General features: G+C 38.7%; 1 protein-coding gene across 4 annotated transcripts in view; it reads right to left on the bottom strand.

Moving 5' to 3' along the window:
• LOC122825102 (CD2-associated protein) overlaps positions 1-22693 on the bottom strand; it is a 50775-nt gene that overhangs the window by 14502 nt on the left and 13580 nt on the right. For 3 of the 4 annotated variants that reach the window (XM_044106183.1, XM_044106182.1, XM_044106185.1), the window contains 11 exons: positions 21184-21352; positions 17704-17804; positions 17317-17443; positions 15133-15341; positions 12001-12088; positions 10707-10810; positions 8820-8918; positions 7559-7612; positions 5182-5209; positions 3272-3334; positions 386-506 (listed from right to left, as the gene is read on the bottom strand). In XM_044106183.1, the coding sequence (XP_043962118.1) occupies positions 386-506; positions 3272-3334; positions 5182-5209; positions 7559-7612; positions 8820-8918; positions 10707-10810; positions 12001-12088; positions 15133-15341; positions 17317-17443; positions 17704-17804; positions 21184-21352 (1163 nt within the window). The remainder of the gene's footprint in view (positions 1-385; positions 507-3271; positions 3335-5181; positions 5210-7558; positions 7613-8819; positions 8919-10706; positions 10811-12000; positions 12089-15132; positions 15342-17316; positions 17444-17703; positions 17805-21183; positions 21353-22693) is intronic. The other variant, XM_044106184.1, reaches the window with a different exon arrangement.

Here is a 22693-nt window from a genome sequence, read left to right as displayed (position 1 = left end):
TTTCCACTAAGCAAATGTTGTTTCAAAATGCAAAATTGCACAATTATATGAATAGTTATGTTTCCAAGTATAATGGAAATATAACTACTGTCTATGTATTTGGACATTCCCATCGTTAATATTCCTAAAACATTCTTCCCTTTGTTATTGTGTCCAATAAGCTGATGCAAATGGAGAACCAGCAACCATAAAATTCCACTGCTAGTGGCTCTGTTAGCCTGAAGGGGTTAGATTAGTTGAAGCTTTACCTTCCATTTCCTAGCGTGGCTTTAGGGAGATTATAACACAGGAGCCTGTTGTCATATTGCAGCTCAACCTCACAGAGCTCAGTCGGAGATTTTCAGATCAAACAGATAGATAAACAGGAGCAACACACTGTACCTACTTGATACTTAATGAGGGACCGATGGGCTTTTCTGGCTTCTTGGGTGGAATGGGGACCGGCTTCTTGGGTGGGTTTGGTGCAGGAGGTTTATAGAGTTTCGGCTCTGGAGTGGGCTTGTCACCTGAAACACAGACACAGTGGAGGGGAAAAAATTTGCTAAATAAACTGCGCTTCACCTTTCTGCCTCTAATTTTACAGTAATTTAAGAGAAGCGATGGAAAGCCATATGACACAGTCTTATGTATGAAGAGCAAAATGGATGGATAACAAGGGAATCTGCTGATGTTTATCAGACACTCAACTTTCAGTGAACCTTTTATATAAAAAAAAGAACTAAATCTTTTGCTTGAATTGTTTTTTTTTCCATCTTCAGACAGTTGCTTATAAACTACTCTGTGCAAAAAGAGTAAAAGAAAACCTGTAGAATTTTTCATGGCATCGTATGAGCCGAGCTGTGACTTATGTACACTATTATACCCACGGACAAGCAAAGTGATAAACTGCATTTGTGTCATTTTTAAAGAACTGAATCTAACACGAGTAAACAGTAAAAATAACAAGTAAAGAGCCAATATTGTGTCCTTGGGGGACTCTGCATGTGATGAGGGTTGATTTCCTGTATTTTAACTCAAATCTAACTTGTTTTTAGATGTAGTGCTTCACCACCACAATGCTGCAGTTAAGACAGAGAATAACAATAAATGTAGCTAGAGGACTTAAATGGACAAGCTCAAAGTGAGCACTGAAAGAAATGTGAACAGGGAGGTTGCATGTGGTATTAATAGAAACCTAATGTCTAATCACTAGAGATGATTAATAAATATATTTATGATTCATCTTGGTAGACGAAGTTCAAAAAGTGGGGAAAGAGGTTTTTATAATTTCAGATATATTAATGAAATGATTTATTTTCCTTAGAAGTAAACAATAACCAAGATTACTTTAAATTGCTGTTAATGTTGATGTTCGTCTTCCATCAGAGAAATTCAGTCCTGAACACTGCACCAAAAGTCTGACACGTGTCTAGCAGATAAAAAGTGATGCTTGATTTATAAATGATGACAAAGTGAAACTGTAACAAAAGAGAAAGCTGATTTAATTTAAAGTGTCCTCCAAGGCATACAATGTTACAGGATCATCAATTCTGCTTTCCAAGTTTCTGGAAGCTCAGAAGTAAAAATGCTGACTCTGTCAGCATGGAGGAAACGTTCTACCAGTCCAAAGGTTTTTTTTATTTTATTTTATTAAAAAAATTTTTTTTAGGCAAACTGGCAATGAAAGCGCTGGGATTGACCATCGATTCCTGGATGTAACAGGGCAGCTGAGAACGGCTTCAAGAATTTTTTCTACCCTACAATAAAAGAAAAAGCTGACTTTATAAAAGACAAACCTGGTTGTTGGGTAACAAACAAAGTAAAGTTGCACCATCAATCATCATTACTAAAAGTACAGCTAGCAAGCTATTAGCCACATGTCTATAAAACAGTAGATATTAACAAACAGCTAATATCTCTGTACGAGTATCAAGAGTAGAATTACAAACAGGCATGATATTTACACAACAACATATTTTTAAATTTAATGGGACTATATTGTATTTTCTTAAGTTTATGTGTCAAGCTTAGGGCTGGGTGATAAAACGTTAGCATTATATAATGTGAATTAAGTTTTTCTCAATAGACGTGTGAGAAAGGGTTGATATAGTAATATGTAGAAAAGATGATTATCCAATCATAAGAGATCCTCTGCTCTGGACCAATCATGAGGCTTGGATGTGGTCACGCAAACTTAAGTAGACACAGATAGCACAGTAACAGGTCAGCATGCTAACAGCTAATGTTTTTGCAGCTCTAGCTTCTGACTTCAGGAAACAAGTAGAACATAAAAGGAAAAAAAAATGAAAAAGAGGGGAAAAAAATTAGTGACCCGAAAGAAGAAAAGATGGAATACACAGCAAATGACCTGGATGTGTTTTTGCCATTTAAAGTCAGACAAACAAAACAAAGTAGCGCCCACAACAAATTATCTAGATTATCCTTAATCTAGATAACCTCCTCTATTTTGAACTGAGGATATAAAAAATTGTCTTTATTCTTTAAATGTTTTCTTTTATTGCTTATTCTAAAAAAGAGCAATATTTAAAATAGACAATTTGAAAGGAGAGATTTTGAGAATTTACATTTTAATGCCTATTCTATTTGACAAAAGAATGTTCCATTTCGTTCTCCTGTAACGTTTGAAGATATTAGATCAAACTGTGCTTGAAATTTTCATATCTCACTCAGAGGTACCAGGTAGCATTATAGTTTGACAAGTACAGTTCTGTTTTATACTATGGGGAATTTTCTTTCGTGTCATTACAACTGTGACAGGCACTGGTTTTCTGTTTCATTTTAAAGAATTAGATCAAGATACACGTTTGTCTCAACTTTGTGTATAACTACCATAAAACCACAGTATTTTCACGTTAGGAAATTTAAGAAATTTCAAAACCTTTCTGAATTAGAGAATTTTAAATATGTAAGACTAACAAAAATGTCAAAGGAAACAGAAAAGTTAAACCTAACTATACATTTAACTTACAATATTTAAGCAACAGTTATCTATTGAATCAACTATAAACCCTATTTTAAAATTAATGTTAGCAAATAAAGGGCCGAGGTTTGCAAATTGGCAGCAAAGAGAAAAATCACCGCCATGTTTTCAATAAGATTGTTAAAGTTCAGAAAGATATAGACGCATCATTAAAGCAGCAGTTTCAAGTGAAAGCACATGAAAGTGAAGTTTGGTTACAGTCCTCAGAGCTGAATTCAGACAAAAATGTCAGCTGCTGTAAAGAGATGGAAGGATGAGAGAAGACGGAGGGGACCGGGAGCCCAGCTGTACCTCGCTCATCTGGTCTGAAGTTGATAGACTTCCTCTCCACGGCGGAGGGTTCTGGCTTGGAGGCTGAAAAACGAAACATGATCCAGAGAGTAACCTGGGCGTCCGACAAGACTCAATCAAACACTTGACAGACAGTGAGGGGGAACACACACAACCACAGGCGATTTACATTAGAAACCATCCATACACCACCCAATGAGACCAGAGTTCATTTGAATCCGCTCAGCGGTTTTGTCAGAAAGACACTGAATAAACAGGAAGTTTGAACGCAGAAATCGTTCTCTCCGGTGCCCACAGCAAAGTGGAACACAGTGCACACGTAGCTAGGCTGTGATTAAAATGAGGCGACGCTTATGAGCCAAACAGGAAAACCTCAACAAGTGCGAGCGTGCTGCTAACTGCAAGAGGTGGTAAGGCTGTTTTACAGTAAGGGACAACCATCTAAAATTTGCACGTCGGCATACAAAACTATTATATGTTGCGTTTTTGAGTCAATTTACCACTCTGGAAGCTTAGATCTTGTTCAATAGTGATGTTAAAATGTTAAAGGTTACGTTTTTATGCTTGAAATAACATTTCTTAAAGGTTTATTTGAAATAAATTTCATTTCAAATTTCATTTCATTTCATTTCATTTATTGAAAGTATTTTCCTAAAGGTGGATCCGCAACATTCTAACGGCTCCCACATGACTCATCCAAAGTGTCAATCAGCTTTTATTGTAGACTCACTGTAGTTGCTTTCATCATAGGTGATGGAAATTGCCTAATCTATACATGTTTACCAGCCTTTTTTTGTCTTAAAAAAAGAAAAATCTTGAGCAAAAATGGCCTTTTTGACTCCGGGCTTGAGTCTAATTATTTTGGCAGAGCTCTGTGTGATGTGTTCTGTGATTGGTCAGAGGTTTGTGGTCGTGTTTTACACAGAAATGTGCTCGGATGTTGCTAATCTCCATCTGTACTCCCAGAAAACAAACGCTATATACAAATTTCATAAAAATAAGAAATATAGTAAAATACAAACTATTGACCCTTTAATACATGACATCACCCATCTCCATGCTGGAGGGCAAAAAGGCAGCTTGCCAACGATGACTACCAGTGGTTTTATCTATTATTAACATAATGTGATAAATCTTAAATGCACACGTGATTTATAAAAGAAAAACACAGTGCTTTGTTACTAAGTGTCAACACTAAGACTACTAGTTATGGTCAGAAAAACGTTTTGATTAAAAAAAGATAGTGAGGGATTCAGTATGTTTTGGTCCAGTTTAAAACAGAAAAAATGGCATGGAAAAGTTTGGGAAGCCCTCATGTATTGTGAGATTACAACATAGTGAGGATGCGATGCCTGTGACAGTAAAATCATGATACCATCAGTGGAGAAATAACTATCTGGTTAATACCGGGAGCACAGAGCTGTGACAGCTGCCTTCATGCTGGAAGCGAGGTTTCACATTCACACTAACAATCCGACGGCATTTGAGTGGAGGTCCTGGAGGACGGGTCTAATTCGATGCGACAGCAGGCTTACAGACCTGGTTAAGATCTCCGGCCCTGGAGAGAAAGCCTGGAGTGCAGCATCTGCTTATCTATGCTAAAACAAGCCGGTTAGAGATCTTTGACAAACGGTTTTCTGATGCCTCCCAGTAACTGTTTTTGGAAGCTGTCAGAGTACGGCTGGCTTAAAACTGGAGCCAAGATACCCCGGTGGAATTACGGCTGTCAAAACCGGGAACATCTAAAAAAAATCCTCAGAAGGAACAAGAAGCCTGAAGCACCCCGCGTGTAAATGTTGTTAGCTTTGTGACCTGACTTTGACTTGTGAGAAATAACAGTTGGCCTTTCCAACCAGACACACAAGGAAGAACTTTTAATAAAAAATAAGAGAGTTTAAAATGTTCTTTACCTGGTGGAGGTGGTTTCCTTGGCAGTTTCTGACGAAGAAAAAAAGGCAGAAAATGTGTCAGCATAACAAACCAAAAACTGACTTAAAGGTAATAGCAACTGAAGACAAATTGCTCAACTTAAGACAAAATGATGCAGTTTTGAAACTTTTCTTGACAAAAAGTATTAAGTCATTTATTGTATTACTTTTCTTATTAAAACTATCCCAAACATTACATCTGCTTTTATGATAGCTTGTTTTTCCTCAATAGTAACTTAAAATCAGCGTTCCTGTTTAAGTCTAATTTATTCTTTCTTTGAAAGGGGTGATATTATATATTTCCAGCCACAATAGTGCCATTGTATAACACAATTAAGTAACTAAGTTACTTTCAGTTGTTATAAATCCACTATAAATATCAAATATGACTGAAAGAAAACTTGACTTTGTTACTGAACACCTGGAAATTGGGCCTCTGTCTCTTTAAGAAACTCCTGCTCTTTCTGAAACTTCATCTTCAGGAAGTCATCACAACATGGCTCCTTTATTAACCCTTTAACAATATTTTTACCAGCGTTGCACTGAGAAGTAGCTCCTATAATGACCTCAACAGAAATTTCACTAGTTGCTAATTGATGCTGGCTAGTTTGAAGGAGTTAAACAGTCTGTGGGGCAGAAGACTGGAAGCTTGGAAACTGCAGCTCCGAGAAGGAATTACGTCTTGTAGATCGGGATAGGTCCAACCAGGTGGTTTGAATGGCTGAATGGTTGCCATGGAGATTAAAGGATTCCTCAAACATGCATGAAAGAATTAAGTCAACACTCCACATATGATTTTGATGAGGGAATAACATTCTAACAAGATACAAAGCAAAAAAAAAAGTTCATTTAAATCTCAATTTAACTTTAGTTGCAGTAAGTAACTTTAATTAAAAAAACAAAAAAAACAATTAACATATTTATTAAAATTCTCACTATATTGTGACAGCATAACATAAAACAAATATGTGAAGTGGGGAAAAAAAAAAAAGAAAAGAAATAGTTCCTCTTCCTCCTCAGTCAGAAACAGCCAGTGGGAGCTTCCTATTAAATGTGATGTTGAGGTTTTTGTTTTATTGAGAGAAATAAACAGCAGTTCCTTCAGGACATTTACTAACCAAACTTCTTAGTTCAGAGCCATTTGGTATCAAATGTGTGACCCAGGAGGCATGGCCTCATATTCACAAACATCGGCTTTGTCGCAATTAAAAAGTAACACTGCTCTGGAGAATGTGTATAAAGTTTAAATATAAATATCTTCATGTCTAGACAGGTCAACTCTTGGACAGAAGAGAAGATATTTGAGGCAGAGGAATCTGCCAGAGGTTAGAGTTTCATGTCAGACAGGATCAGTGTTTAACCAACTTCCTGTCATTTGGGTTTTGGTTGAATTGAGTGAAAACACTAAATACAGAAAAAAAAAAAAATCACAGAAGGAGCTCATATTTTCAAACATCTTCCTTCTGGAGGATTATGTAGGGTGTTTTCAAATAGGTGTTTCATTTCTATTTTAAGTATTATGATTTGAATTTCTACAGAGATTAAATGAATATGATGCAACATATTGCAACAAAAAGTTAAATGATATCTTAATTTGAAGGAGATTTCTTGGTTTACAGAGGAGATGTGGAGAAGTTTATCATAGTGAAAGAAAAATGGCAGCTTAGTAAAGCAAGTATAACAGAGTATTAGGGTGAGACTAAGAGTATTTTATCTAAATACAAAAATAAAGTAACAATATTGCAAGAACAAGGGTCATGTTACGAATATAGCTCTAGTGCTGGCAGAATAAAGACTTGTTATTCCTGGAAGAAAGTCGTAATATGAGAAAAAGTTGTCTTAATAGGGGGAAAAGAGCTTCAATAGAGTCTTTTGCAGCTGATAATTTGATGCTGATGTGTTAAAAGATTAATTATTTTCTCATGTAAAACCGATACCAACAATAAACTCACAAGACGCCCAGTGTTCCTCATTTCAAAGCACGTTGGTGTTGAGTCGTCATAAATTTGCAACTTCATTCTCATATAAAAATACAAATGAAAAATAGTCTGGGCCGAATACTTTGGCATAAGCGAGTAATTGTAGCTCCAAGAAATAGTCGAAGCCTACATAACCTTTGGATTTACTGCAAATCTCTTGTGAGAAGGTGAATAACAAGCATTGCTGTTATTATTCAATGACAAAGTGTGACTGCCGAATTTGAAACGTTGTTTTACTAAATCATAAAACTCCAGCATAAAATAAAATGCATCAGAAATGACCGACTGGTGTTGCTGACTAAAACATCCTAATTGGGATTTTCCTGAAGTCAGCCAGAGTCTGTCAGAAAGAAAGTGTGTTCTCAGCATCTTCCTCTTACCTCCTCCACCTCTGGCTTAGCCAGTGATTTCACAGATCCCCTTGGTGGTGCTGCCTGGAACAGAAACAAGAACATACGATAAAGTTCCTGTCGTATGGAAACCAGCTGAAGGGTGTCAGATATAGCTCAGATATTTCACAGTAACGCAAAGAGACAGTGAAGAGCACTTAGTCTTGCAGTGGACTCTAATATTAGCTCTTCCATTGATTTTTCTCCCATCCAATCAGTGTTTCATGTCAATCTGTCTCCTGATCAACTTCCTATTCTCATTAAACAAAAATGCTGTTAAGGACATCAAATAGGAACATCTGTATTTGGGCAATATTTCTGTGGTAATTAATCTCTGTGATGAGGAATATTCTAGCTGTGGACATGTTGCAGCAAGGCATCATGAGTGTTAGGCCCTGACCCAGCTCCCTGCTGGAGGGCAAAAAGCTGCTGGCTGACTGACAATGTTGTCAATATGATGCGCAAAATCTTAAATGTGATTTATGAAACAAATAGGGATGCAGCGCTTTGGTACCAATTGTCAACACTAAGACTACTAGATAACAAGGTCAGGAAAAAGTTTTTGGTTCAGTTACAAAATAAAAAATGCGACCTACACACCAACTCTGATAAATCATCAATAGATCAGATGGTTAAATTAGCTAATAGCAGTGGTAACTAATCTGCCACAGCGATCACTCAATAATTGCAAAATGAACATCCAACCTAAAAATCATAAAACTGTAACGGACCAAATGTGTGGTTCTTTGTGTGGGAAATGTTTGTGTGTTTTTTTGATGTTGAATCCTGACACAAACAATGGCGTTGCTATGGCAATGAGTCTGTGACTAACAGAGCCAACAGAAAGGGCGATAAAATAAAAATACGAGTGGTTTTGAGTTGTTCTTAAACGTTTTTTCTGCATTAATTTTCCCTTTGCTGTGGCGCAGAGCACCAAATTAATACCTACATCAGCAGATTTCATTTAGTAAATGGGACTGTTCTACTGCGACAGTGCAGCTAAGGATGGCATGCAAAAGAATAGTCTTTTTGCCCTCCAGCGATGTGCGGATGTGCAAAATTCCCAGCTGTAAACAACAACATGTGATGGATCTAAATGTGAGCCTGGTGACTGACAGGGAAAAGCTATTGATTATTTAAGCAGCAGATTCTAAACCTGAACTTGCTGATTTTCATCTTCATCTCATGAGTTTGTTGAAACTTCATGTGAAGGCAGAAGAATGGCAGGCGCTGATGGGATCAAACGTCTCACCTCCTTCTCTGCTTCAGGAACGATCGTAACAAAGTTGTTAGGGAAGACCCCATCTCTGCCTCCGACCTCCCCCCTCCACCACCCAGGTTCACCCGTGTCCTGTCAGAAAAGGCATCACTGGAGTCAGTTTTTAAAACGCTGTGCTTTTTATTTCCTTGGGGAAAAAATTAAAAGTCGAATTGATTGCCAATTTCTCCTGGGATCCACTAGATGGCAGCAGGCTACCAACCACACACTGTTCTCTTTCAGGCTGTTTCCAGCCTTTTTCACTGGTTTTACTACTGACCAGTGAGTCAGTAGTAAAACACGACACTAGAGCTGCAGCTAATCACTATTCTACTAATAAATTATTCAAACAAAAAACTGGGAATTTATTACTTAACCACTTTTATTTTATGCAATATTGGACACATAAATACTTTTTTTTAGTAAATTTTCTATCACTTATTGTTATATTGTACTAACTACTATTTAATACTTTGGATGGAGTAGCTTGTAAACAAATAAGCCATTTCCTCTTGGGGATTGATAAAGTATATTCTGTTCTATTCTAAAAGATGCCTAATAAAAACAACATAGCATTTCTTTAGTAAACACTTGATCATTTGTAGCAAAGAATGCATCTGCGACAACAACAAAAAATCCCTCAACATGTCAACAGCGTTGACATGTGAAGTAGAGTGTATGACTGATCCGGTGTTTTGTTTGTTTGTTTTTTTAAGATTTATTAATAATTGCGTAAAAAACATGTTAACATATTTTAAAAAATGTTTAATAGAAGGCGCAGTTGGTAGAGCTGTTGCCTTGCAGCAAGAAGGTCCTGGGTTCGATTCCCAGCCCGGGGTCTTTCTGCATGGAGTTTGCATGTTCTCCCTGTGCATGGTGGGTTCTCTCCGGGTTCTCCGGCTTCCTCCCACAGTCCAAAAACATGACTGACAGGTTAATTGGTCTCTCTAAATTCTCCCTAGGTGTGAGTGTGTGTGTGCATGGTTGTGTGTCCTGTGTGTCTCTGTGTTGGCCTGAGACAGACTGGTGACCTGTCCAGGGTCACCAGTCTCTCTCACCTGGAACATTGGCTGGAGATAAACACCAGCAAACCTCCTGACCCCTCTAAGGGACAAGGGTGTAAGAATGGATGGTTTAATAGAATTTCAAGTAGGTGAAGCTAAAACTCCAGTTGACGAGTTTGGTTAAAACATATTCACGGACAAAGAAGGTTCTTTTCTTATAATTTTTGATGCAAAATGTATATATTTTTCTGCTTAGTTTTGACTTAATTGTTGCTCTGAGCACGTGGTTCTTTTAGAAAGTGGTATTTCTTGAGACTGTATCCTTCGGTTAATTAGAAATCGATTACTAATTATTTCAATAATCAATTCATCACTATTAATTTTTCAGCCTTACATGACATTGCCATGTTGTATTATCAAATATTGTGATGAAAATGAGTAATTTATGCAGCCAGTGACTCACTTTCACACTTTTGAAGGACTGAAACTCTTAATCATAATGAATAGATTTTTTAAAATACTAATCAGTTAATTTAGTAATTGAATAATCGTTAACTGGAGTCATACAGACTTTACTCTAATTTCTTATATATTGCAGAGAAGCCATCTCATATGTCGTAAGCTACTCTGTATGCAAGGGAATAACAATTTGCCACTCAGACTGACAACAGCTGCAATAGCAAGGAACACAACACATCACACTTTGACAGAAGGATGCAGAAGTCACAATTAAAGATGTCAAAGGTGATAACAGCTCTCCTATCTTTATAATTGACGAGTTGGCAGGAATAATCTTAGGAGTATTTCCATGAAAATAAATCAAACCACACACCAAGTCAAATATTTGGAAAACAAGACCGTGTGCCTGGATGCTCACCTTGCTCAGGATGTGGACCAGCTCTCCTTCCTTGAGGCTCAGCTCGTCCTCGTTCTTGCCCTCATAAGCATACTTGACTTTACAGAACTCCTTCGCCGAGGGAGCTGCACAGAACAAGACGATGTACAATAACTAACACAAACACGACAAAACTCAGCCGGAAATACGCACAAGAACATGACAAGAGTTCAGCTCATGCAGCTTTGAAGTTCTGGTGTCTCAGTGGAAATTTCTGCACATTCTTGGCAAAACAGTTTCAGAGAAGACAAATGGATGCGCATCATAGTTTAAGCCTCGCCACAGATTCTCAACTAGATTCAAGTTTGGCCTTTACTGTTTGTTTTGGATTAATTTTGTGCTGGCAGGTGAACCTTTGCACCTGGTCTCTGGCGAGCATCCCCTCAGCATGATACTGACATCACCATGTTTGAATGTCATTGGCATTAGAAAAAAAAGTTTAATTTTAGTCTAAAATGTCCAGAAAATCATCTTCTACATGTTTCCTGTGTCATTAACATGGTCTGCTGCATTTCTAATCCTTTTCTACTTGAGCTTCTCAAAGAAGGTCCAAATTAATGGAATGCAGGAATAATACCTTTTTTGTGTGTGTGTTTGACACACAAATCCCCCAAAGTTCACTGATGAAAACACTTTTCAAAGTACTGTGTTTCACTCTATAGAAAAGATACAATGCAGTTACAAATTCACACCACCAGGTGACACGGCTGCACAATTTAAGCTGAGATCAAAGACTCCTTGTTAGTAATCACTAAGAATCTACAACCATTCTCATGCAGTGAGCATCCACATGTTATTTTAAAATATATTTAAATTTGGTATTTGAAGAAATACAGAAACATGCAGCATACAGGAAGGTAATTTCCAACCACCTCGAGTTACAGAAAGCAATGAAGATGTCGGCATGTGACACATCTTCCCCGACAAGGAAAAAAAAAAGGAAAAAAAAAAAATAATAATACATACAAAATTTAATATCCCAACTTTAAAACCTTTGATTAGCGTATTTAAGGCTGTCTTGAATGTTTAAAGTGCAATTCAAACATTTTAAGGCCTCTACTTTGAATTATTTCAATCAAAATGAAATAAATTTTGATGTGAGGTCATCATGAAAAGGCTACGAACAAGAGAACAAATCAGAGCAAACTTAAGAGCTGCTCCCACCTTGAGCGGCACAACTCTGCAACAATGTATTGAATGTTTTCAATGTATTAACAAGGCAGGTTTGCCGGTTGTATCATTCATGTTACAGATTCAGGCTGTAAACGGGTTTTACCTTTGTGCTTGCCATCTACTTCCACCCTCTGGGAGTCGGTCATGTTGGGAAGGGCAGGCTTTGCGGCTGATGGTAATGATGGGACTGGCTAAAATGAAGCAGACCATACAGATGGGAGTGATTTATCGGACATGAGTGAAAATGTGGTTTTGCACGGAGGAGTCTTATCTGGAAGACAATAGATACATGGAATACGAATGTCATCCACTTGTAGAAGCTGAATGTATGGCGACTAGAGATTAGAACTAATGGAAGTGGTGGGGAAAAAGCGGAGCCACAACTACGGTGCTAGCTTAAACCTGCAGCTGGTTCAGCACACAGGTAGGAGACAGGTGGATCAATGTCATATGAGAAAGTCTGATGCTAAAAAGAGAAGAGAGCATGCCACATGTGGTGAGGAGAAGAGGAAAGCGAGGAGAGTTAGTGGTGAAACAGTGTGACGGCTGATGTGAAGAGAGACAGACAGAGAGAGAGAGAGAGAGGAGGGGAGAGTTTCAACACAAAGTTAAACTCTACGCTATTTAAGGAGGAGTTTTAATAGTGTCAGACAGCAGAAACATTGCATCAGTTTCTAATTGATACACCAAGGTCAAGAATAAAAACAGAAAGAGGATCAAACAAACCTGGGTTTCTGTTTATTATATAAAATATGTATCTAGTCTGATGAGTCAGCATAAACTCATCTGACTAACAAAAACCCATCTAGAGGGTCTTTGTTAGACGATATAGGTAAACATAGAGAACTAAGGATCCGGACATGTTTTGTACAAACTAATAAGAAACTGTTTCCAGTATCACCACAGATGTGCCAAATCAGCAGAAATACTGACAGCATGGCATGGGACATATTCAGAGGTCAGCAACTGTAGTAGCATTTAGGGTTGCTTGTGGTGTAGCTAGTTGACCAAATACAGACCTCATGGAAGTCATCTTAAATGGGAACGATCTTAACCCTAGGGCCTCAGCTACACACCTTTTCTTCAGACAGTTTCCAGATTGATTAGAAAGATTAAATGTTTCTAATGACACACAGTCTTAAAAAATTTATCCATTAGCTTCCGCGTCTTTGTGGTTGGGTCATGGAGGCAGCAGCCTAATCAGACACCAAGACTTCCCTCTCCCCAGTCACTCGGTCCAGCTCCTCCCTGGTGAGGTATCCCTTAGTCACCTCCACTGGCTCATCTTGACAAGGAGAAGCTTTGACTCTGGATGGCCGAGCTTCTCACCCAATCTCTAAGGGAGAGAGCTCACACCCTACGGAGGAAACTAATTTTAGCTGCTATTATCTCTAGTCTTGTTGAGATAGATCAGGGTAGGAATTGACATCCAATAGCAAACCAAGAGTTTTCCATTACTGGTCTGTCTTTACCATGAGAGACCAGTAAAGTGCTCACCAATCCACCTCATTCTTGAACAAAACCTCCTAAATCCTTACACTCCTCTGCTTAGGCAGGACATGAAGAGGGCTTTTCCAGCTCTAGATCATTGTCTCACAAGGTGCCAATTCTCTCTCTTAAAAAACACCAAGACACTACTCCCTCCAGTCAGTGAGCAGTCAGTCAGCTGAAGGATGGGGACTTTTCGGTACTTTTCCTTTGCTAAAACAAACAGAAAGTTGGCTGTTTGTAAAGATTCAGGACGCCTCCTTTTTAAAGGGAATAATGTTTTGGAATATTGGTTGCATACCCTGAGAGTTAGCATATTTGCTAATAACAAACAGCTCATTTGAGGCAATGTTTTGGATAAATAGGTAAATAGAAGGGCAACACGTATCTAGCACTAGCAGGACAAATGGCTCTTGGTGAGCCAATTGTTAAAGCGTGTTTGCTTGGCACATTTGTCAAAGACTAAAGAGAAATGCTGTAACTGCTCAAATCTGACGCCACTCCATTTTTGTTTCTAATTTCGCGAAGAAGGAAGTTGCGCTTAGTGTCATGTTCAGAGGTATTATTCAGTGGTTCATCAGAAGGTAAATGAGTTGCTCAAATGGTTTGGTTTGTTTGACACAGTGCAGTGAGAAAGAGAACTGCAATAGCTGAAAACCTAAAATATGTTGCAAACTTTGGTCCCCAATCAAACAATGATCTCTTGATGGTACATCTACTGGACTATCAGGTCAAAACACCCTAAAAGGCACATTTAAGTAATCTAGAAAAACAGCTAAAACCTGAAGGAGCTCAATGCTTTTCTACCAGAGGGACTGAGCTAAACTTTCTGCGTGCTTTGAGAATCAGGCTACAGTTTCTGAGAAGACAACGAATACTTCCCCTCCACGTGACTTGGACACAAGTTCACACTTTAGCAAAGTGAGAAGGCAGAAATGTGTTGGGCAAGACAATATGTCGTCAATCAAGTACCCCATCACACCCTCTCTTTCTGCTTTATCTGACCAGACATAAATTGCTTGTGAGCAACAATAGTTTTATCTTAAGTTCTGCATGTAGTAGCAAAACTCTATCCGGAGTCTTTGTGAAGCTCTACAGTTATTGCTTCTCTGTTATACTAGAACTTGAACCGCTGGATGGTCAGACCACAGGTCGGGTAGAGCAGGAATGCCTAAACCTCAATCGAATTTCTCAGGGAAATCTGTTAAAACACATGGTTCACAAAGAGTTGCCTGGCCAAACAAGTTAGACGTCATCATTACCTCTGCAGATGACACACCCATCATGGGCAGGTGGACAAGCTTTCTTCTAAAAGAAATGGATAACTCTCTCGTCATCCTGCTGGATGGGAATTTGTGAGGGTTAATGTTCGCCCCCTTTTAGTTTCTGCAGCTCATACATACGATCACAATGATCACACACTTCTACTAGAGCACCAGACAGCATAAGAAGTGCAGCAGTGCTTTTTGTCCAGAGCACTACAGAACGGGAGATGAGATGGAAGCAATGCAATACCTGCCTGCAAATCCACAGGAAGAAACAGAAAATAATCTGCACTTGTGCTGATGAGAGCAGAAATAAGTGTGTTCACAACAAACGCAAACCAGACATGAATTTTAATGGAGGCATCAGGAGTGTGTGTTCAGCTCTAAGGGAGTTTTCCTAACCTGTGTGCTCAGGTTAGTGAGAACCAGAGATGGTTCTGGCCACTCTGATCCAGTGTTTCTTCATGCGATACCAGCCGTACCTGAGCCAGACCAACTTTGTCTTTCTCTTGGTCTTTGACTTTCCTCTCCTCTATGATGGGGTTGGACTGCGTTCTTAGTTTCACCGGACCGTCTCTGAAAATGTCTCCGAAGCCGACGCCTATGATCCGTTTGGGCTGATTGGTGGCTCCGTTTCCCGAGTCCGGTTGAGGAGATGTGGGAGTGGCAGGTGGTTCTGTTCCACTTCCGTCTGCAAGGAGACCAAACAAAGTCAGATGAACACGTTGCTGCGATCCCCTCCAGTCCTGCGACCTTGTCCAATTACATTTACAATCCAACATAATTATCACAACAGTTAGGAGGGAAGACTGTAAAATACTATTTAGGGGAAATTCTTTTAGTCAGTTTTATTTTATGTTTGGGCTTCAAATCCTTGAAATACTCTGCAGTAAGAACTAAGAAATAATACATCACTGAACTGTTTCAGTGATGTAAGTGACTTAAGCATTGGCAACTAGACAATCAAAAATGCTCTCAGGTCTTGCACATCTTTTAAATCATCTTTTTTTTTCCCCCTCTGGATGAGACTTGCGTTTTCTTTACTTCAGGTTCTGACTTGATACTTTAAGCACAACCCTGAAGTGAAAGAATGACAATGAATTCACCTGTCAGGTTGTCAAAGAAAATCTCAAGTATTTATGTATAATTAGAGAGACATTGACCAAGATCTGAGGCTCATTCAGCAAACTGACTGTACCAAGGCTTCTTTCACTTTTACCTCCGTCTCTGTTCAGTGACAGAGCAACGTGCTTAGCTATTAAGGCAGCCCAACTCCAGGCCTCAGCATGGTCAGCTTTCAGCAATCAGTGAATTTGTATGCATGACTTCTTCTCCCTGTTGTGCTGAGACCATGGTGGCAACGTTCTAATTGGGACGCTGCATGCAGCCTGGCACATTTCGCTCAGCCCCACTGCCGTCTGGCAACACAGAAGAATAGGTGTGACCGCTTCATTCTTTCTGACTTTACGCAACAGTGAGGTATTAAAATATGTATTTTTTTTTTTGATTATCTTTTTTTGAGTTTTAATACACAGGGGAAAAAAGTGAAACTCCAACAGTGAAATAAATCAAATGACCGAGATTCAACCTGCCCACTTCTAACATAAACAGACGATTTCTCTGTTTTGGTTCCAATCTATTGTATTTTATGTTTTTTATAGACAAAAGCGTATCTGCAGCATGATGCTTCCACCACCATACATCCCAGTGGAGAATTTTGTACAAAGTGTAACGTATGGAGTTGTTTGAGAGGTTCAAACTTTCTCCCTGTACCTTCTGCTAGCTAGGTAGAGAGATAGAGAAAAGGGGAAAGAGAGAAAGATATAAAAATTGAAAATTCTTTCATTTTTTCTAAGGAAGAAAAACATGGAAAGATAAAGAAAAATATACAGAACAAAAAGAAGAAAGAGAGACCGATAAAGACAAAGAGAAAAAGTTAAAATGAGAAAGAAAGAGAAGGAGAAAAAAATGTAGGTGGCATTGCTTTAAAAAAAAATCTCAGCTTTTCTTTATACCAGATCTAATTTTAGTTTATTAATTTTTCCATTTCCTTTCTTAAAAAGCTATTGCAAATGACAGAAAATATTTTCAGAAACTTGCCCCTCCCTCCCCCAATCATTCCTTTTGGGAGTTGCCCTGACTTCAAAGTCTAACTATATACTAGCTGTAAAACAAGGTGGTTCGTTCTGGGCAGACTGATATCACTCTAACATTTCCCAAAAATATTTATCTTCAGAGACAGTAAATTTGATAAAGTTAGTAAAAATCTTTCCTCATAACTGAAATCAAATCGGAAAATTTTTGGCTCCGTGTTTGACGCCCTTGGTGACAAAAATCTTGCTGACGGCAAATCATTAAGTGTTTATTTGGGATGTTAGACAAAGTAATTACCTTTTAGTCTCTTTGATACTTACACGGAATGAACTACAATCTGTAAATTTCCACCAACTTCCACTGGAGTTTCCTTCCAGTGTCTTTCTTCTGGCACACACCTTGACATTTGTTCATACGCTACAAAGACCCGTTGTTTTGTTTTGGTAACATTTCTTCCAAATGTCAAACCCAGAGTAACATTCCAGTTCCCCTACAATGATTTAGTTTTCCTTTTGCTGCCTCCTCTGAGCCTGCAGTGTATCTAGAAATGCTGCTGAGCCCGTCAGCTTTACCCGGTTTGTCAGCCGCCGTGTCGTTGGCCTCTGCCTCCTCTCCTCCAGCCTCCAGCTCTTTGACAAAGTTGGATGGGAACAGTCCAGATTTGCCGTTGAAACTGCCGCTCCACCAGCCCTCCTCAACCTGCCACCGGAAAGAAATAAATCGGAATCATCAACGATCCTCTAACGTTCTGACTTTCAGGTCGGTTGGATGAAGAAATAAACGTTTGCTTGATTTGTCTACGTGCTCTGACTTGCAGAGAACAAAACCAGTCAGGAGATGCTCAGCACTTTAAAAACAAGCCAACAATGAGGCATTCTTGGTTCAGCAGACCCACATTTAAAAGGAGCTGGTAAGATTCCAACCGTGAGCAGAATACAAGACTGAAACGTTTAAATTACCTCTTCTAGGATGTCGACGACGTCTCCGACTTTCAGCTCCAGTTCATCTTCGTTTACCGGCTGATAATCAAACAGTACCTTGCACTGCCTCTTTTTCGGCTCTGTTGGGGACGAGGAAGAGAAAAAAAAAAAAAAGACAAAACAAACAAAACAAAAAAAAGTATGTTTATATCAAAAAGCGTCCATGAGTGTCTGTGGATCTGTGCTCACTTTCAAATGTCACGGTCTTGCAACCAATAGGTGAGTAAGCAAAGAAAGGCGCAAAACCTGCTGGGGGACCCACTCAGATTGCGCTGTGGGAGACACACCCAGCCTGTGTTTAAGAAACATCAGATGTAATTCACAGACGGAAAACCAGAAAAACATCTACATTTAAGAAAAAAATAACAACAACAACAACAAAAAACTGTGGAAAATTTGTAACTCGGTAGATTCGCAGTGGAAATTTTCGCTGTGAATCACATCAAACTTACAGCATAAAAACAGAATGTGCTCAGGGTAGCAGCCATGAATACATTTTTATCCAACTCTTACAATGAATCACCATGATTAAATTAAATTAATATTGATGTACAATAAATAAGTGAGAGAAAAGTTTAATTTTCAAAACAGCAAAAAAGTTTTGCTGATATTGTTTAAAGCCCATTGAATAAGAAACCGACCAGAATTCACTCTGGCTGTATGAAGCATAACTATAGCATATAAACCAACATTAACTTTTTGGCTTATTTGGACTAAAAAAAACTCAAGTTGACTTACTAAATGGATCAAGATATTGTGACTCATTATTTTAGTGGAAGCCAACATGATATGACATTTAACTTCAAAAGTATTTTTGAATTTGAATTGAAAGCATTTAAGCTAACATTAGCTTTATAGCTAATTTGGACTGTGAGCTGCCAACCATCTGAATTCAACAAAATGTTTTTATAAAACCAATACCTATTGGAAAACACTTCTAATCCCAAAAACAAAATAAAAAAAAAATAGTTATGGGTAGTTAAGGTGCAGAAACAACAAAACAAAGTCATTTTTTGTGTTAATATTATGATTAATAACTGTGTATCTATGGATTCATTAATTTTCTGAGTTTTCAAAGACATCTAGCTTCAAATTATTCAGAGAAAAGTCACCTATTCAGGGACTTTTTTTTTGGTTGTACCTCTAAGAGCGACAATAATGACGACTGTAAATGTTAGCTTCTGCAGTAGCACTAAGACGCGTTCCTACAGCACTCTCTGGTTCTGATTGTGTTACAATGAGGAAAGTCAAAGTTAGCAACTTAGATGGCAATGTGTCTCAAATGAAGCCAGAAGAAACACAAAGATTATTTAAAATGGAAACTGTATTTCATGTTATGCTGAGACATGTTTGAAAGGAGTCAAAGCTTTCCTCTCTGTTTAGTATGAAACATGCTGGACTTATAAACGTTTTCACCATTTTGGATGTGTCAGAGTTGAGATAAGGATCTATATTCTCTGGGAACACACACACAAACATATGTATTTTAGACGCACACAGTACCATTTTATAACACAAACAAGTAACAATTTTACCTTCAGTTGTTATAAAAATGCTGCATGTAACAAACATAACTTAAAATAAATCTACTTTGCAATTTGACACCTTGAAAATGGCCTATCACTTTAAGAAGCACCTGCTCATCATAGAAATGCTTTTTATTATACAGTTTGCAATAGAGACAGAACTTTACAAAACCCAGAGATCCCAAACCTGGTCACTAAATTCTGACCAATGCATCTCTAATAGCAAAGGTTTTCAGGCAGATCAGATATTTGCCTGTGTTAAAACTCTTATCTTACAGGAAAAACAACATAATTGCCATTTCAGGCACATAATAAACAGAGAATCCAGCTGAAACTCCTGTCAGTTTAAGCAGGAGACAGATCAGATCTTTCTTCCTTTCACACTTACAACAACAGGAACATTCTGCTCTATGAGGCTTGCATTAAGACACTCATCACTTCATGACGGTAAATAGACTGTAAATAACAGATTTAGCATTTAGCTCGAGAAGTTCAGGTTTCACTTCATGTTTTCAGCTTTGAGAAGCTGAGCGCTCTCTGAGAACCAAAACTCTTAGACTGCAGTAAGAGCATCAGATGGAAACTGTATCCGTTATGCTATTACTGAGCAAGACTGGACACATGGGAGGTATGCAGCTCACACACACAGCTGGAAGCATGACTGAACATGCAAGCTCACACACATACCAACAGAACATCATGAGGTCAAATTTAATTAATGAGATAACAAGAGATGTTCTCAGGTTCAAACTTACATAATTCGACTAGAATTAATCAACTTAGCCATGCTATCTTTTGAATACCCTTTAAAAAAATTAATTAAAAAAATAAATTAAAAATTGCTGTCCATTTTTCATGTGACTGGTCTTTGAATAAACCTCATTTACAATTTCCCTGACACGCAGCATATGCAGCCGCTCCCAGGTAGGTGGGGTTTGTCGCTCTAACGCCTCAGTAACGTGATGCAGCAAATTTGAAATTGTGGAGGGTTTGCACATATTTGGCATGTAAACGTAGCACCTACATCACATTGAAGTAGCTTCCTTAACAGAACTAACTAGCACAACCAAAAGTTTTGACAAAATAAGATTGGAAACAAAAATACCCAGCAGTTAGGTGAGCTGGTCAGTAATATCCACCAATGACAACACTAAGATGAAGATTATTATATCAGTAGTAATCATGACGATTAATATTTAAAAGCAAAGCACTGTTGCTTTTGAATATTAACCACTGAGGTGTTTCCACATCTCATAGTTTGGTAGACTAGGTTGGATTGGGGGCCAAAACTGCAACATTTGTTACACTTTCAGCTGCTGTGGTTCAAAGTGTCACTCCACCCTGTGTCAAACGATCCCAACTCACTGAAAAACCTGATCTGCCCGTCGCCTGTGGTGGCGCTGCACCATGAACTATTGAAGGAATCAACATAAAAAGTCTGAAGAAGACAACTTCCTTCTTCACAAAATGTAATCAAAAGCGGAGGGGTGTCATATTTTAGCGGTTGTACGATTTCTCTATTAATATACACTAATGGTTTGAACGTTGCCTATTAGCCGCTAACGCTAACGACGCTCCCGTATGCGCAATTACTATGCAGTGAGTCATGTCCACAGAACCAGACTGTTCCAATGAGGGATGAGCAGGAATTTGTCACAAAAATGATGGTAGCGCCTTTATTTCTTACCCCATTTCTATAAATGTGGCTTAATTTAAAGCTGAGAAAATTACTGATGTTTTGATATATGAAATATGTATTCACTCTTGATATAAATCTATAAACAGCTCAGTTTCTGTTAAGATGCAAGAGAGGACTAAGAAGATCGCTATTTTATATAGGTCAAAAATGTAATATTACATAATCACCACTGTTAAAATTAGTTTGAGCACAACTGAAAGGGAATGTTGTGGAAGGAGAAATCCCGTCTCTTACTCTTTGATGCTGAGGGGGGCATGGGCTGGAATCCCCCGGTGGGGATGCCGATGACGCTTATCCTCTTGACCAGGTTGGCCACGCTGCTCTCTCTGCCCTGAGGCTGGCCGGGCTCCTCCTTTGGCTCATTTCTGGTTTCCTTGACCTCTTTGGGATCCTTTTTCAGCTCCTAATGAAAAAGAACATGAAAAATAAGTGTCTAACACTTTAACTTCAAGCAACATTTTCCATATATTGGAGGGGGAGGGGGGGGAATCAGCAGTTTTCTCTACAATGCAAATGAACGCATCAAAAACAGGCTGTGGTCATCAATGTGGTCAGGGGGGAACGTTCCATATAGGAACTGTGCACAGACACATCAACTGGCTTCCATAGAAAGAGGACGTGTAAACCAGGCCTGGTGAGGAGAAGCGAAATGCGACCTGTGGTAGCTGCTGCAGCCGCGACGCTCGTGTCTAAATGGAGCGCCTGGCCTGCTGCTGATTCCAGGCAAGTCAGGGAGTCTGGCTGTAAAGCAGCTGTCAAAGAGGCTGATTCTGGGAAACTCCCGAACAAAACGTCCAAATCGCACAGAGAATCAGGAATGGAATCAGGGTTTCCCCACCGAGCTCAGAGACATGTGGTCAAACCAGGGAAACAGGTGCTGCTATCACATCGCTGTATTAATGACCGAAAGTCAGTAAATAAACTTAAATCTCCACCCAATATAAAACTGCAGTGTGCATCACAGATGATCTTTGCGGTTGCAGGAGCAACAAAGTCAGATGTTACATTATTCAGCCTGATGTCAGACTAATGTTTGGGTGGAGCGATACAGTGGAGGAGATCTGAGTAAGCAGTAAGATTGGAAATTATAAGACGCTGCTGACAAGCTACTAAGTTGCCAATGTGGAATCTGTGTGGAACAATCTTTGAATTGCAGATTTATACTCCAGTTCAGACGCTTCACCTTGGCTCCCCTCCATTTTCTGCAGCTTCACATATTAACTTAGGAGGGAAGAAATGGCGGGCGCTACAATAAACAGAATTCTAGTCGGAATGTTTTAGTAGGCTTAGTCTTACAGTCTGAAACTAAAACTACCAATAAAGCAATTTTCAGTTACCGCACAATTTAAAATTAGCAGCTAGGATATAGTAAACATCATACACCATCAGGTGTTAAACGCAGTTCTGCTTTGCATCTTATGAATATGTGAGAACAAATAGCACCTACTGTAATTTCTATTACAACCATTGAGCTACAAAAATTAACTTTGGAAAGAAAATTAATTTCACACACACAGAGCACTCGTCTGTAGGCTGTAGATGTCCATGTTGAACGTACTTTCGAGGGATTCCTTTCTAGTTTTTGAGAACATTTTTTATTATAATTGACTTTTTATTCCCCCTTCCCCCACCATCTATTATTAACTTATGGAGAGAGAAAAATTACACACACCCTAAGCAAAAATTTTATTGGTTAGTTTACTGTTTACTTGGCAGCTGATGCTTTTTCCATAATCTAGATGAA

This window comes from Gambusia affinis, linkage group LG22 (assembly GCF_019740435.1).
Source record: "Gambusia affinis linkage group LG22, SWU_Gaff_1.0, whole genome shotgun sequence".
Taxonomy (NCBI): domain Eukaryota; kingdom Metazoa; phylum Chordata; class Actinopteri; order Cyprinodontiformes; family Poeciliidae; genus Gambusia; species Gambusia affinis.
The sequence above is the reverse complement of the archived record's forward strand: the minus strand, read 5'-3'. Positions and strand labels throughout refer to the sequence as shown.